We start from the raw sequence: 14,977 nt of genomic DNA, 5'->3' as shown, positions 1-14,977 counted from the left end.
AAGGAAATCCAGAAAATTTAATCAATTTTCTTATTAAATTTATAATGTAAAAAAAACGTTAAATGGCGTATAATTTTTCATGAGAATTTAAAAAAAAAACCACCCAAAAAAGTACGCTCTAAAATAGAAAATCAATACGAAAGTGTTCATTATAAATAGATAATGGCATTCGGTGGTTGTTGCGAAAAATTTAGGTAAATCGCTTCATGTGGAATTTTATTAAAAATTCGTATAAATAGAGGAAAAATACTCCATTTAGCTCTTCATATTCGAGAGATTATTATATGAATTTACATGGAACATTATATGAAATATTTATAATATGTTTACAATATTAATTTACTTAGGTTTATGAATTATTTGCATTGAGTAATGTACATATTTTTGGTATATAAATTATAATATTACAAACTCAAATAATTTAAAGCTAAAACCTGTGATTTTGATTCAAATGGCGAAAACATTTTCAGATGGAATTTATTCAAATTAAATTTGAACTGTTTTTACTGAATGCGAAGTGCAATTGGTGCAATGAATTATTTTTTTTGTAGCACATGGTGCCTCTTTAAAATTCCAACCTCAATAGGAAAGAAGTCGTGATTTAATTTCGTGGAACATCATAAGGGCCATTTGTTACAGACAGAGCATAAAATAAATTAGTTTTATGCTCACAGTTTGTGAAACACTTAGATATTTCTCACATTACATATCTCAAAATTCTATTTTAGATAAATACATTTCAAAGTCTTATCCTTGTGTGGTAATCCTGAGTAAATTGATTCTAATTTAATTTAGCAAACTAACTACCCCTGAAGCTCAGAGTGATGGATTACTTAAGTTCGACAAAAGGATAGGTTTATCTCTCAACTCAAGCCAGTCAGGGCAGAATTCTGTTGAATTTGTAACAAAACAACTTTTTTGTACCTAATTTCCCTCACAGGATATCTAAATTTTGTTAGAACCTTTTAAGTTTTTTTCTGTTAGCTTTACCAACTTGGTTATCGCTTTAATACGATCAATGCTCTTTGATTAAATCTCTAATATTCTCTCTTCTGAAACTTTCTCTCTTGCAGAAGCCACAACAACAATCAGCAATCAAGGATCATTGAGGAAACGGATTTTAGTTAACTCATCAAATATATTTCCTATATAACTAAATATAAATTTGTATAAGCCGTACTGAAATTACGAAAAAAAAACACTCACACACAAAAAAGAACGAGGAAGACTGAAACTTTAAGAAGAAAAAAAAGAAAAACAATTAGCAAATAACACATTTTTTGAAAATGTTTGCAAGTCAATAAGCTAAGAAAGAGAGAGAGCAAGCCTCTTTTGTTATAAATAACAATAAGAATAGAGCAATATTAACTTACATATGTGTTTTGCGCATTATCTTTCATTGTATAAATTGCCATAGTTGAGGGGGTGGGGTGAGATATACAACGGACAACAAAAAAAAAGTCGCGGGTTGGGGGTGTGTGTGTGGAAATGAACAGCAAAAATGCTACAGCAGATAGAAGATTTTTCCATGATTAAGCAACAAAAACAAGAGCAAAATTATATACGAAAGCAATGGTTGAAAGCTGAATAATTTTTCAACTTGACTCTACCAGTCATACACGACGAGGAGAACGTAGGAAAATTATATATATTTATATATATTACATACATTGCATTGAAGAAAATAAATAACAGAGTATTAGAAAAAAAGAAGAGGGTGGCGTGGGTGGTGTGGGTTGTGACAGAGAGCGCGCGAAAAGGGCAAAAGGAGTATTTGCGAGAAGAAGGAGAGAAGAAAAAAAAGAAGCAAAAGGCGCTGAAAGCTGCAGAAAAAAATACATAATAATAAAAAAAAAACAGGGTGGCGCATTGTACAAAAGCCTCCGAATGAAGAGAGGATGGAACATGGGTAGAAATTCATATGGTACAAGTACAGTTAAATGGTAAAAAGGGTGGACGCGGGGGTGTAATAATGAATAACGTAAGTACGGATTATTTATGGGAGTTTTCAGTAATCACAATTGAAAATGGATCAGCGAATGCGAGCAGTGAAAATGACGAATACATTTTCCTCACGGCACTCACCACCGCCAACGACTGCTGCGTCACGCAGCCCAACTTTGTTGCATACATGGATGCCCTGTCCAATGACAGCCTCGGCCTCCTCGTCTTCCTGCTACTCTTTTCCGTTACCACAGTGTTCGGCAATACTCTTGTGATCCTGGCTGTGGTGCGGGAACGCTACCTTCACACAGCAACAAATTACTTCGTTACCAGTTTAGCTGTGGCAGACTGCCTCGTGGGTCTGGTGGTGATGCCCTTTTCAGCACTGTACGAAGTTCTGGAGAACACATGGTTCTTCGGTACAGACTGGTGTGACATTTGGCGATCGCTCGATGTCCTGTTCAGCACAGCCTCCATCCTCAATTTGTGCGTCATCAGCCTAGACCGGTACTGGGCTATAACAGACCCCTTCACGTACCCCATGCGAATGAGTCGCCGCCGTGCTGCTGCCCTCATTGCCGTTGTGTGGGTCTGTTCGTGCGCAATCAGCTTCCCAGCTATCCTGTGGTGGCGTGCCGCCCGTGAGGGTGACATGCCCCCCTATAAGTGTACCTTCACTGAACACCTCGGCTACCTCGTCTTCTCATCTACAATCTCATTCTACCTGCCCCTACTTGTGATGGTTTTCACCTATTGCCGCATCTATCGTGCTGCTGTGGTGCAAACGCGCTCTCTCAAGCTCGGTACAAAACAGGTGCTAATGGCCTCCGGGAAGCTACAGCTCACACTCCGGATCCATCGAGGCGGTACAACACGCGAGGGCCTCAATATGCACGCCGCCTCCACAGCCACATCCACACCCGAGGACCCCGAGGATGAACCACTATCAGCCCTCCACAATAATGGCATCGCCCGCCATCGGCAGATGGGCAAGAATTTTTCACTTTCGCGCAAGTTGGCAAAATTTGCAAAGGAGAAAAAGGCCGCTAAAACACTGGGCATCGTAATGGGTGTCTTCATTGTGTGCTGGCTACCCTTCTTCGTTGTCAATCTCCTCTCAGGCTTCTGTATACACTGTATAGCACACGAGGAGATCGTATCGGCTGTCGTTACATGGCTCGGCTGGATCAATTCCAGCATGAATCCCGTCATCTATGCATGCTGGAGTCGTGATTTCAGAAGGTAATCCATCACCTAAAATCCCAGACGCTTATCTCCTTCCGTTTGCTACCCTTAAGAGAGCGTGAGGGTGCAAACTTTTCATGAAATTTAAGCAAACACCCATCCAACACTCCTAACATACATTGCAAAAGGATTTCTCAAAATTTACCTTCATACTATATCTTTTGGGTTTCACTAGAGAAGAGGACAATAATAAATATAGTAGAGAATGCGATAATTCCAGATGTACCGCGAATACAGGTAGTACAATGCTTGATTTTGAGCAATTTGAAATTCACATTTCGATAAGAGAACAAGATTAACGATATTCAAGAGACAAAATATCGCAATTTTCCTTACATAAAACAGATATGTAATTCAATATATGTGATATTTGTATGTAGATTTATTTTCAAAGTTACTCAAACTATATATTATCGCTATAATGACAAATTATTAGTTTCCCTGTTGAGATTTGAATTTGAAAATTTTGCACATGAATCAAATAAATCATTTTATTCACCATGGAGGAACTTTCTTTGCAATTATGCGAAAGTTCTGACAAAAATCTCTTCATTTTATCTGTAGTAAAATTTTATTCCGCTCAAATTGCACTTTGAAGGAAAAATAATGGAAAATTTAGCGCAATTTCTATCGCTCATTAATCATCCATCATAAATTTCAATCAAAATTGCAAAAATGATGGACAATTAAAATTAAAAGAAAAAAGCTTTCAAACTGCATTAAAATTTCATATTTATTGGAATGAAAGGAAATTTATATTTAGCTAATAAAAAATTATATAACTTCATGAGAAATTATGAGGAATTTATCGATCCCTATATATTTTGCAATTTCTTTGCCATATAAATTGAAAGTTTTGAAAAATAATTTTTCAAGACACCCTCAAATTTTTCACAAAAAACTCCTAATTGAATTACAATGTAGTTTGTCAATAAATTCAATTAGAAAATTCCCCTAATTTTCACTCATTTATTGCGCAATTTTCCTTCTTCAGCAAATGATCAGGAGTACATTAACAAATTTCCCCAATGTTTTTTCCATCGTCTGCATGCCTAACATTTTTCATGACAATTTGATAAAGTACATCGAGAGTGTGGATTTAATATTGGGGAAAAAATTAAGTAAATTGCTTTTTTTATTCTTCCTTCCACATGCTTCGTGTCTTATTGACGGCGCGCATCAATCCTGGGGAATTAGAGCATTCCTTCGGATACTGTGTGTGTGTTGCCCACGAAAACTTCGGCGGAAATACCAACCGAAAATGAAATCAAAATCTCTGGTATGTAAAATGTAGCAAATTTAAAGAGAGAGAGAGAGAGCGAAAGCATCATCCACCCATTGTTCATTTCACAATTGATTATTATGCAATAAATGTTGTATATATACCGAATCATGAAATTGTTCCATTCATTTAAATCACATTTTGTGCCTCCCCCACCGACCTTCTCACTTTCCTGTGTTGGCATATTACTGTGTGTATTTTGTATCGTCCCTCGGGTGTGATGGGGTTAAATGTTTAGAGACTTTGAATAGATTAAACAATTTCATTGATGCGCATTTACATACATACATTACTCACATCATCATACATATATGCAAATTGCACTATTCGTGTTTAAAAAAAAAATACTGTTGAAGCATTTAGGGGGCAAACAATGTGAAAAATTGCAAGGAAAAATGTACAAAAATTGCCCTTTTTGTGAGCTTATTTAAACTTCTTCTTATTTAAACATCTTTTCATAATTTTTCTCTCCTCTACAACCGCATCTTGGATGTTGGCTTATGTGCAGATAAAGAATTGTTGAAAAAAAGCACAATGTGTACAAAAGTTATATAATTCAATGCACAAACAGAAATCACAAAATAATTCATTGTTTGTGAACAAAAACCCATCAATTTTCATTAATTATTTTATCAATTAACTTCGTTATATTCCTATAAAAATAATCATTATGCACTTTTTTTTGCATTTTCATTCACCCAAATTCAATCACACTGCACGCCCTTCCGTACCTTTTCATTACCTACTCTTCTCTATTTTTTTCTGTGCAAAATGAGCCATATTATTATTATTATTTATTGTAATAAAACAAAAGGGGTGTCTCATTGACAATTTATACGTACCGTACATAATATACATTATACATAACATACAAACGTATACATAACAGACAATTATGCTACCTACATTTTTTTTAAAACGAATAATTTGAAAAGCGGAATTTAATTATTTTAAAACCTCCTCTGTGTAAAAGGAAGCTGAAATTATTGTTGCTTTCACGTGTGCAGGTAGGTAGTGATTCTGAATTTTTAATAATGGCTAAAACGCGATGCTTTTTTCAATGAAAATGCAACAACTAAATCAAGTTTAAAAATTATTATTAAATTAAAGGAAAAGTTGTTTTTGCGCAATTCCAGAAATCATAAATTAGGCATTAATTTATGAATTTCTTCTCAAGTTTCACAAACACTTTTCGGGGATTATTCCAACATAAGAAAATAATATCAAGTATTCGCTTAATTAATGCTTATACAAAAGAGAAAAGCTCGAAATTGAGACATATAAATCAATTTATTACATTAAGCACGTAAAAGTTTGCTTTCGGGATGCATTTAGAGTGCCAACTAGTAGAGAGAGAGAGAGATGAATTCCCAATGTTAACAGGATTGATCGGAGGAATCTATAAAGCGAGAGTTTAGGAGTCAAATTGAAAGACAACATGGGAAAAGGTAATTGAAGATTCATGAAGGAGCCATTGTGACAGCATTTTGTGATATATTATACCGAGTGAGACACCCCTTAGAGCGATATTATCTGCTGGTGGATTTTCAAAATGAATTTTCCGTCTTTTGCAGAGAACCACAACACGTCGATGTTACTCATCTTGTTCCTTACATGGCATACAGCATGTCCGTCAGAACTCTTGCGAACAGACGTACATATAGTTTAAGTCCCTTGATACACCGTTTACCTCTTCACAACAAAAAGTATTTTTCTCTGTTTTATATCAATGAATAGTTAACTGTACCGAAACCGACTATCATTGTCATACCTAACATACATTACATTATAGGTATATACTAAAAAGGTAGACAGGTTGCGGGGCATTTGGGGTGTGGGATTTTAATAGCAATGGCAGTCTGCGGAGCAATAACTCTTACAGACAAACACTTTATATTATTACGAGCATCCACTCTTCCTCACAATGTCCCGGGCGAGTTTGAGAGATGAAAATGTTGGACAAATGAGATTATTTGTACATAACATAGAAGAGTATTATACTAAATGTGTATATAAATGTATTATGTGTATTATAATGTACAAGATGATGAAAGAAAATAACAGAGAAAATCTCGATTTACCTTTTGCTACTTATTTTGGACTCATCTCATCACTCCAATGGTCCCACCCCATGCAGGTTGTCGTCGTCATCATCATCCGAACTATCGTCAATTACACGAATTCGTTGTCTTTTTGCCCTTTCCCCACCACCCCGATCCATCTTTTGCCTCTTCCGACGTCGCGTCTTTAGGATGGCTTCCGCTTGTTCCAGTAGCGACAAATCACTGTCAGATTCATCCACATCATCCACAACAAAGGTGTCATTTACGTACTCCGAAGCATCCGGAAGTTGGGTCTGAGAGAAGACATCCACGACATTTCGGTACTTCTCCGGGTGGGGTATGTAGAAGGCACCACGGCGAACTGTGGGTGGACTCCGCACTGACTGGAGGTACTTGGCCTGGATATCATTTACTTTGTTCAGCTGCTCTATTTGCTCATCCTCACTATCCGACTCCACCACAATGGAATCCAACAGGCGATTGGTACCTTCAGCATCTGCATTGTCATCGTCATCGCTGGCAGATGCTTCAAAATAGATGTATTCATTCACACTCTGGAGGCGTCTCTGAGCACGAGATCCTTTTGATTTCTGCACTACGTCTTTTGAATTTTGATCACGGCAAGTACCGTACACCCCATCCAGCTGCGTATCACTCGAATCGTGGCATGTGACGAAAAATTCATCGCTACTCTGCCTCGATGTCCCAGCATCAGCAGCAGTAGCAGCATGGGGGATATATGCGGAATTCATCTCCTTAGTGGAATCACTTGCATTGTTATTGGAGTGTTTCAATCGCGCAGAATTCTCCCGCCTCCTCCTACCCAGCATTGATGGTGAACCGAATTCCCCGCTGGAGTGCTGCTCAATATGCGGAGATGGAATTCTGGGAGGTGTTGCGGTTCCCTTTTCCGTCATAAAATGTTCAAAAATAATCCCATCGCTGTTGAATATACTGTCAATGGAGCCCAAATCGAATTTATCGTCACTGTCGCTGGATGGAATTGGGTGAATTTGTAATCTGGCTTTGCGCTCGGTATCTTCCACAGTGCTAACATGACCATCAATATGTGTGCTTGTATCTTTCTTAGATGTCAACAGCCGGCACCTTGTTGCCATTGCCGCCGCCGCCGCCCTACGTCGACCCACACGTATATTTTCCTGAGAACTCGGTATTACCTCTTCCTCGCCATCTGACACCGCTTCATTGTCAACGTTGAATTTCTTATCGCATATTCTCATTTCGAACACGTCGTCACTCCCACTCGCATCCCTTTCAAACAATTCACTAAACGAGGATATTAGGAAAAATGACAAAGTAGTCTCACCACAAATTGATTCTCGCGTCGGGTCACCATCATTCGCAGACGCCTTCCTTTCTGGGTCAATGAAGCCCGTGTTGAGATCTGGAATATCGTGCAATGTCTCCTCATACTGGCTCATCTCGTCCCCCTTCACATCATCCACTGTGCCATTGAGTTTTTTCATCACATTCCCCACTATTGATGTGAAATAATCAACACGCTTTCCATTGCTCGTGGAATTTCCCACCAAGAATTTATGGAATCTCCCATACTTCACGCCAAAATCTGTTTTAGTCATTCTAGTGCGGTTCAGGAGGTCCATGAGAAAATCTTGAGTGTGCGATACCAGAGCACTTTGCCGCAGGATACTTTCGAGATTTCCATCGTATGCTAAATTTGAAAATTTCTTTTCCTCCACCACTGCCACCCTTTCGCAGATAATTTGCAGCGGTAGCGTTCGAAGAGGAGCAACTAGTGAATTCTCGCCTGTGGCTGATGGTATGGGGGTGGGTGGTGGTGGTGGCAGTGGAACAACAATCTCATCTCTAAGCACATTGTCACTCTGCTGGGTGTTCAATGGTAAACACCTCTGTGTTGGCACATTTTTGAAGTAATCATCAATACTGCGATCGGGGCGCTTTGTTTTTGCAACCCGCCCACTCACAATGGGTGTTAAATTCACCGGATTAAATTCAACAGGTACTAATCTCGGTGACTGATCAAACAAAGCCCCGAGAATTGCGGGACTTCGATTGATATCCTCATTGTGCTCAAATTTCTCGCGCCACAATTCACTCTGTGTCGCCATATCTTGCCCTTCGTGCACAACCACGAGAAGTTCACATTTTTTCCCACTACACGACGCAACGCGACTCCTTATGAATTGCTTCAAATGCCGCCCAGTTGTGTCGTAGCAAATTATGAAATTCACTTCATTCATAATAACTTCGTCGGGGATGTTTGATACAATGAGGGTGTTTATGGTACCGCGGTTGAGTTTCAATCTTGTGCAATTTCTTTCGCTCTCACTCATCCCCTGTGGCCGAATCATTATTAAGCTTCGCAATTGGGGACACTTGTGCTGGAGACAGTGATAGATCAACGATGATGTCGTTGGACAATTGCTAAATATCACAAGGCGTGACTCTGAATTTTTCTGCAATATATAGAAACAGCAAATTGTCTATATGTAGCTACAAGGCAATCTTTGTAACATAAATTATATGTTGAGATACATATTTATTATATTGTCACAACATACCAAATTGAAACTACAAATAAGTGGCGAGAAAGAATGAAAGAAGACAATATATCTAAAAGACATTAATTAAATTGAGAAAAGGTAAGATGAAATGTTGCTTTTAAAATGAAATTTCATCGGGAGATATTTTATTGATTTTCTTTCTGTTTCTCTTGAGTGTGTTAAATGATTTTCCAACTGAAAGGCGGAGTTGTGCGGGGGTGGTAGTTTCGAATAAAATAAAACTAGAAGTACATACCTGAAAATGTTCATTCAAAACTTTTTCCATCTCTCCAATTTTGGGATGTCCAACAATGATATTTTCATGCAATTCCTCATCAACTTCATAGCTGTCTTCATCACCAATTGCCAGTACTCTGGCGAAGGTGCTCCTTGTGCTTTGCAAGTACTCAAGCAATCTGGAGTTGTTATCTTTATCTTTTGCAATAGCCTCCCTGAGGAAGTCATTTTCCATGTATTTCAGGAAGCTGAGTACACCGTAATCATTTAGATAATCACTGGCAACGAAGAAATCAATACTGATATCAAACACCCGAAGTAATTCATGATAATCCGTGGGTTTCTCCGTCAAGGATGCTTCGGTGAATTTCCTTTTTGACGCAATGAGTTTTGCCTTGCAAAAATTCCCAGATACAACCCCCCTGAAGAGGAGTATCTTCAAATACGGATCAATGGCGTAGAAGAAATCTTTTCTAATCATCCGAAATTGTTCAGTCAGCTTCACCTCGAGTGGCCTGACGGTGCTCTTATTCACAAATGCAGCCACATCTGGGGAATTTTCTTGTCGTATCTCGATATGCGATATTCGCAAATTCCTCACAATATCTGCAGTTTCCGTGAGTTTTTTGCCAAGAACAGATGTTAAGGCCAATATGCGAAAGTGTTCAGTGTGATTTTGCAAAATTGCAATTATTGGGGCAAATGGATCATTAGCTCCACGTGCTTTGTGCGCCTCTGTCACCACCAGGAGTTTAATGCGCCCAAAAGGAATGCTGGGGATATCCTGAAAGTCCAACAATATCTGTCGAGGTGTACCAAAGAGAATTCGATGTTTCCTCCACATATTGGCTCTTGCAGTTGAATTTTTGCCTGGAATGGGAGAGAGAAAAGTCCATTTAGGTGGGGGGTTAATAAATAAATAAAATCAATTAAATAGGGACCAACCGACTAAGCCATTACCTGTGATTTCCACGCAATCTCCCTTGGGGATGTTCATTATATTTGAACACGCTTCCATTTGAGCCCTCAGAATGGATTTATTGGCGCTCAGGAAAATTACCTTGCTCATTGGATACCAACGATAAATGTTGTACATTACGACCGAGGCAATAAATGATTTCCCCAGTCCATCCGGCAGTACAACAAGGGTATTTTGAAAGAATGCTTCCTTACATATTTTATACTGATACTCCCGATATTGGTGCTTGTCCGTATTCTTTGGGTATACATAGTTTCTCCCAGCATTACCATCGAATCCTTTGTACTCTGCCTGAGACCACAGGGTTCGATCATTCATTCGCTTACTCTCCTCATGCTCCTCCGCCTCCTGGACGGTAGTTCCGGACGTGTTTGCAGAAACTACACAAAACAAAAGGTGATAAAGAAATAAAGTGAGGTTAGTCCACCTGTTGTCTATATATCTTTTATTCCTCATCTCCAACAACTCCCTAGATATTTCAATGAACAACAGTATCAATTAATTAACACCGAAACATTTTCCCATCTCATTTAGTACCCCCAACAACAGGGCAATTGTCCCGAATTAACCATGTTTACATTCCCAGAGAGACTTCCATCCATGGTAAAATGCAAACTTACCTATTGAGTTTTCATTAAATAGTAAATGATCCATTGTATTTAGCTCACTTCCATCTCAAATACTCAATTTTTCACAAAATTTCCCTCCCTGATTCAATAGATTTTAATTTATTTTGATGAAAAATGCCAATTTTTTGTTTGTAAACAAATCGGCGTAAAAACAACGTGCAAAAAATTCCCGCCAAAATTCAGGGTAGAACTTGGGGGTTGATTGCAGTTGCTAGGCAAGAGAAAAATTGTTTGTTGAGGAACTTTTAGAAAAAAAAACTCTTGCACGTTAATTGAAATAAATTCAAGCTCAATTATCATTTGCAATGAAATTAAATAAGTTCTACTTACGGTACTACCCACCAGGTAAAATTTAATGTAGTAAAACTAATTAATAAATTAAATAAGAAGAAGCCGAGACGGAAAACCTGCGGCAGTTATTTCTCAGATTAGAAAATGTGTGATGTGAAAAGTTTATAATTTTCTTTTGGAATGCACCTCGTGTGTGGGAGAAGAAAATTCAATTTATCCCTACTTAAACAAATATTTAATCAGCTTATCAATAGTGTAGTAAGTTTAATTGATAATGGACACTATAATTACAGGAAATTAGTGAATGATGGAAGAACCATTTTTAGAAATGGATTAATACTTGATTTATTGTATCCAACAAACATCTCTATTTCAAGATCTCAAGGTTTTCCACACGAATAAAACATTTTATATTTTATTTTTGCTTGACATTTTTCAATTAAATATAAATAAAACTATCATCAATTAGAGCAGAAGAAGATATTTTCAACACATCAGACAGCAAAAATATAAATTATTTTAAGAGCATTTCAAAGTGTCCAAAATGTCTTGAAATCAATTTAATATAATTTTATATCAATTTAATCTAATTCAATACCAAAGGAATTGCCCTATGCTTCACTAAAAGTAACGTGGATGAAGTAAAAGTAATTAATTTGCATAACTTAACAATTGAAACGGATGTGGGAAAATTGGCGGAGAAAATTGCAGCATCAGAGCCCCTCATAACATCAAATGTTCTTCCGCAATTTATTGATTTACTTCTTAAATTGCAAAATAAACTGAGGGAACCAATAAAGAAGAAATTCTACATACATAAAACATTCAACACTCACGTCTTACCTCTCACGAATGTCTGCTTCGATAAATCTGGCCACCGATTTGCCACAGGTAAGTTATTGAACGCACGAAACTTTCTCAATATGTCTCAATAAGCTTTCACCACAGAGTGTGGATAAAAGAATATAATCTCAAATTCAAATGAACCCACCACCCCCGTTCTCATGGCTTTCACAGGCAGCTACGACCGAACGTGCAGAGTATGGAATGTGGAGGCTGGTGTTGAAGAGCACATCTTGCGTGGTCACGAGAATGTGGTATTTGCTGTGAACTTTAATACGCCAAAGTGGTGTGTGGAAAAACTCATTAAAAGAATTTTTTCCTTCACAAAACACCCATCACACACTCGCAATTTAATTCTCTTCCTCTTTGTCTCCCTATATAATCCCTCCTCATATAGTGACCGCATCGTGACTGGATCATTTGATAAAACATCCAAGGTTTGGAATGCATCTTCTGGTACGCTCCTGAGGACATTTCATGGGCATGCTAATGAAATTGTGGCAACGGAATTCAATACGCACAGTGCGGATGAGATTGCAACCGCATCAATGGATGGCACATCGAGGATATTCCGCGTGGAAACGGGCCAAGAGACGCACAATTTAATTGGACACGGTGATGCCATTATTTCAGCTCGTTTCGATAATGACGGCAATCTACTGCTTACAGGATCTTTCGATGGCACAGCAAAGGTGTGGGATTTGAGGAGTGGCAGGTGAGTCCATTCAATGAATTATTAAAGAGGCTTTTTATTACATACTTCCGCATTGCTGGAAAATTGTTCATTTTTCATTCGAAGTTTTTTTTATGATTTCTTGAAAACAAAGAAAAATTTTTTTATTAGCGGAGGCATTTCCTTAAAATGAATTAATCTTTCAGTAATACTTAAATCTATAAATATTTATCACTCATAAATTGAAGCACATTTTATTGCTTACTAAAGAAGAAAAAGTAAAAGAAAAAAAAAGAAGAAAGATTTCTTTAAATAGACCCAATTGGACAAATTACCTGCTCATATATAGGATAAATTACCGTCATTCAGACGTGCTATGGGTAAAATCACAAAAGGAATGGCAAATGATGCGAAATTGGAATAAATCAGCACTCCCACTCGTAATGTTGTTCCTATTCCCCCCATAAAGGCGAGAAGAGAAAAAAACGCGACATCCATCAAGATGTTTTACGAGAAGAGAAAATCTCCGTGAAAATGCCGAAAATGTGTAATTAAAATTGTAAATCATTTCCATCACGCTGCCATTGTCGGAGTGAAAATGCCATATTTCCCTGCTATATTCCTCCCATACATATCCCCATTGAGAGAGTTCCTTTTTGTTCGCATAGTGACCAGAGAGACCCATAATAGGGATGGGTAAATAGAAGTTTATATTATTTGCTCGCTTCCTTCATGAAAAATAAGTCGAAGAAGCACCACTCCATGCTCCACAGACCAGACCAGTCAGGACCATTAAACTTTTCTACAAGTTAAAGCCACATAACTCCTCATTTCAAAAGTGTGGCACTTGAACGAATTTGAGTGTGATTTTCATTAAAACAGACACAAAAGTTGCGGTATATGCTACATTAGTCTGTACCGTCTGTACCTAGCTAGCTATACAAAATTCATTTCATTCCTAAAAAACTCTTTCCTAACTTTGCAAATTTTCTATTACAAACTGCACGATATTGTAATATTAAATTTGCATTTTTTCCATCCCCTTCCATGTAAATAAAATATATAATTCTCCATAAGGGATGTATTTTGCAAAATTTAAGCATTAGATTAGTTTTCCAGTCCATGTCAATCACACAACTACTGCACTCATTATTCTTTTATTTTTGTAAATTTTCAAACTCTCTGTGAGTTTTCATCTTCTTTTCCTTTGCTCTATTGCATTTTGCAAACAATTTCGCATATAACTTATCTCTCTACATCACTCCATCCATGCACTTTCTTCGCCAGAATTATGTTGGTGAAAATCTCGAAAATGCGTCCAATGTTCTTCATATAAAGTTTTATAGATTTCTTCACCAGACAAACATTTCTTTTTTTTGTATCTATTTGCCAATCACATCCATAAAGAAAACGCAATAAGTTTCCAAAATGGGCAAATATTAGAACATTTTCAGGCATATTTTGCTTGAGAAAAATATTTAAAGGATCATAAAAGCTTCGTGAATTATTCTCCACTCTGCTCTTTAACATTTATTTATGATTAATAGGGATGTGATTAATCTTCATGGCCACACCGCAGAGATAAGTAACGCAATATGGAACATAAATTGCAAAATGATAGCTACAGGATCTCTCGATGCTACCGCACGTCTCTGGGATATCCGGAATCACGAGAGCTTGCACATAATTGATGAACATACGGATGAAGTGCTGGATGTTTCCTTTGACTACAGCGGGCAACATCTGGCCACTGCTAGTTCCGACTGTAGCGCCAAATTGTGGAACATTGCTGGGAATGTCGAGAGAATGGCCACAATGATGGGGCATACTGAGGAAATTTCCAAAGTACAATTCAGCCCACCGGGACTGCTAATCCTCACAGCTTCTGCAGATCGAACTGCGAGGATTTGGATGCTCGATGGGACGTGTTCTCAGGTACTCAGTGGTCACACAGGTGAGATCTTCTCCTGTGGCTTCAACTACGTCGGGGATACCATTGTTACGGCTTCGAAGGACAATACTTGCAAGATATGGAGGTGATTTTGTTGGTACACGGTGTAAAGCTGTGAAAATCTCAAGAAAATGTTTTAAAATAATTAATTATAAAAAATTAGAGAAATAAAAATCTTTTTGGAAAATTCTTGCGTTTATTTTCATCAAGGAAAATAAATTCTATCTCTCTTTTTACATATAAAAGAATTAAATTTTTCAATCTAAAAAAAATCCTAAATCGTTAAAAATTTTA

At 37.5% G+C, this 14,977-nt stretch overlaps 3 protein-coding genes across 6 annotated transcripts in view; 2 read left to right on the top strand and 1 right to left on the bottom strand.

The window, feature by feature from the left end:
* The window catches only part of LOC129787513 (uncharacterized), a 38,310-nt gene extending 26,935 nt beyond the window's left edge, over positions 1–11,375 (bottom strand). The window contains exons 1-5 of one of the 4 annotated variants that reach the window (XM_055823196.1): positions 10,917–11,086; positions 10,278–10,676; positions 9,337–10,187; positions 6,553–8,993; positions 77–4,426 (exon numbers count right to left, since the gene is read on the bottom strand). In XM_055823196.1, coding sequence (XP_055679171.1) covers positions 6,582–8,993; positions 9,337–10,187; positions 10,278–10,676; positions 10,917–10,950 — 3,696 coding nt within the window. In that variant the 5' untranslated portion in view covers positions 10,951–11,086 and the 3' untranslated portion in view covers positions 77–4,426; positions 6,553–6,581. Of the gene's footprint in view, positions 1–76; positions 4,427–6,466; positions 8,994–9,336; positions 10,188–10,277; positions 10,677–10,916; positions 11,093–11,255 lie in introns of those variants that run through there. The other 3 variants (XM_055823197.1, XM_055823198.1, XM_055823195.1) reach the window with 3 other exon arrangements.
* LOC129787597 (dopamine receptor 2) lies at positions 2,043–6,235 on the top strand. Its single transcript, XM_055823314.1, has 3 exons — positions 2,043–3,186; positions 4,387–4,468; positions 6,046–6,235. Exons 1-3 carry the CDS (start codon positions 2,132–2,134, stop codon positions 6,133–6,135), a joined length of 1,227 nt encoding a protein of 408 aa, XP_055679289.1. The 5' UTR covers positions 2,043–2,131; the 3' UTR covers positions 6,136–6,235.
* A 431-nt stretch (positions 11,376–11,806) lies between the features above and the next one.
* Positions 11,807–14,870, top strand: LOC129793152 (dynein assembly factor with WDR repeat domains 1; the record flags this gene model as incomplete). Its single annotated transcript, XM_055832905.1, has 4 exons — positions 11,807–12,107; positions 12,234–12,345; positions 12,457–12,774; positions 14,280–14,870. Coding segments are annotated over 4 exons (1,224 nt in total), but the record flags the coding sequence as incomplete, so codon positions are not given.
* Positions 14,871–14,977: the final 107 nt, after the last annotated feature.

The sequence above is a fragment of the Lutzomyia longipalpis genome, chromosome 1 (genome assembly GCF_024334085.1).
Source record: "Lutzomyia longipalpis isolate SR_M1_2022 chromosome 1, ASM2433408v1".
In the NCBI taxonomy this organism is placed as follows: domain Eukaryota; kingdom Metazoa; phylum Arthropoda; class Insecta; order Diptera; family Psychodidae; genus Lutzomyia; species Lutzomyia longipalpis.
This window is presented reverse-complemented; position numbering and strand designations above follow the sequence as displayed.

Bases quoted from the DNA above. Each gene is read 5' to 3' on its own strand.
- LOC129787597 (XM_055823314.1), top strand. From the start codon at position 2,132: ATGGATGCCCTGTCCAATGACAGCCTCGGCCTCCTCGTCTTCCTGCTA. The intron at 3,187-4,386 runs GTAATCCATCAC...CTGGGGAATTAG, and splicing joins TGGAGTCGTGATTTCAGAAG to AGCATTCCTTCGGATACTGT. The intron at 4,469-6,045 runs GTATGTAAAATG...CGTCTTTTGCAG, and splicing joins AAATGAAATCAAAATCTCTG to AGAACCACAACACGTCGATG.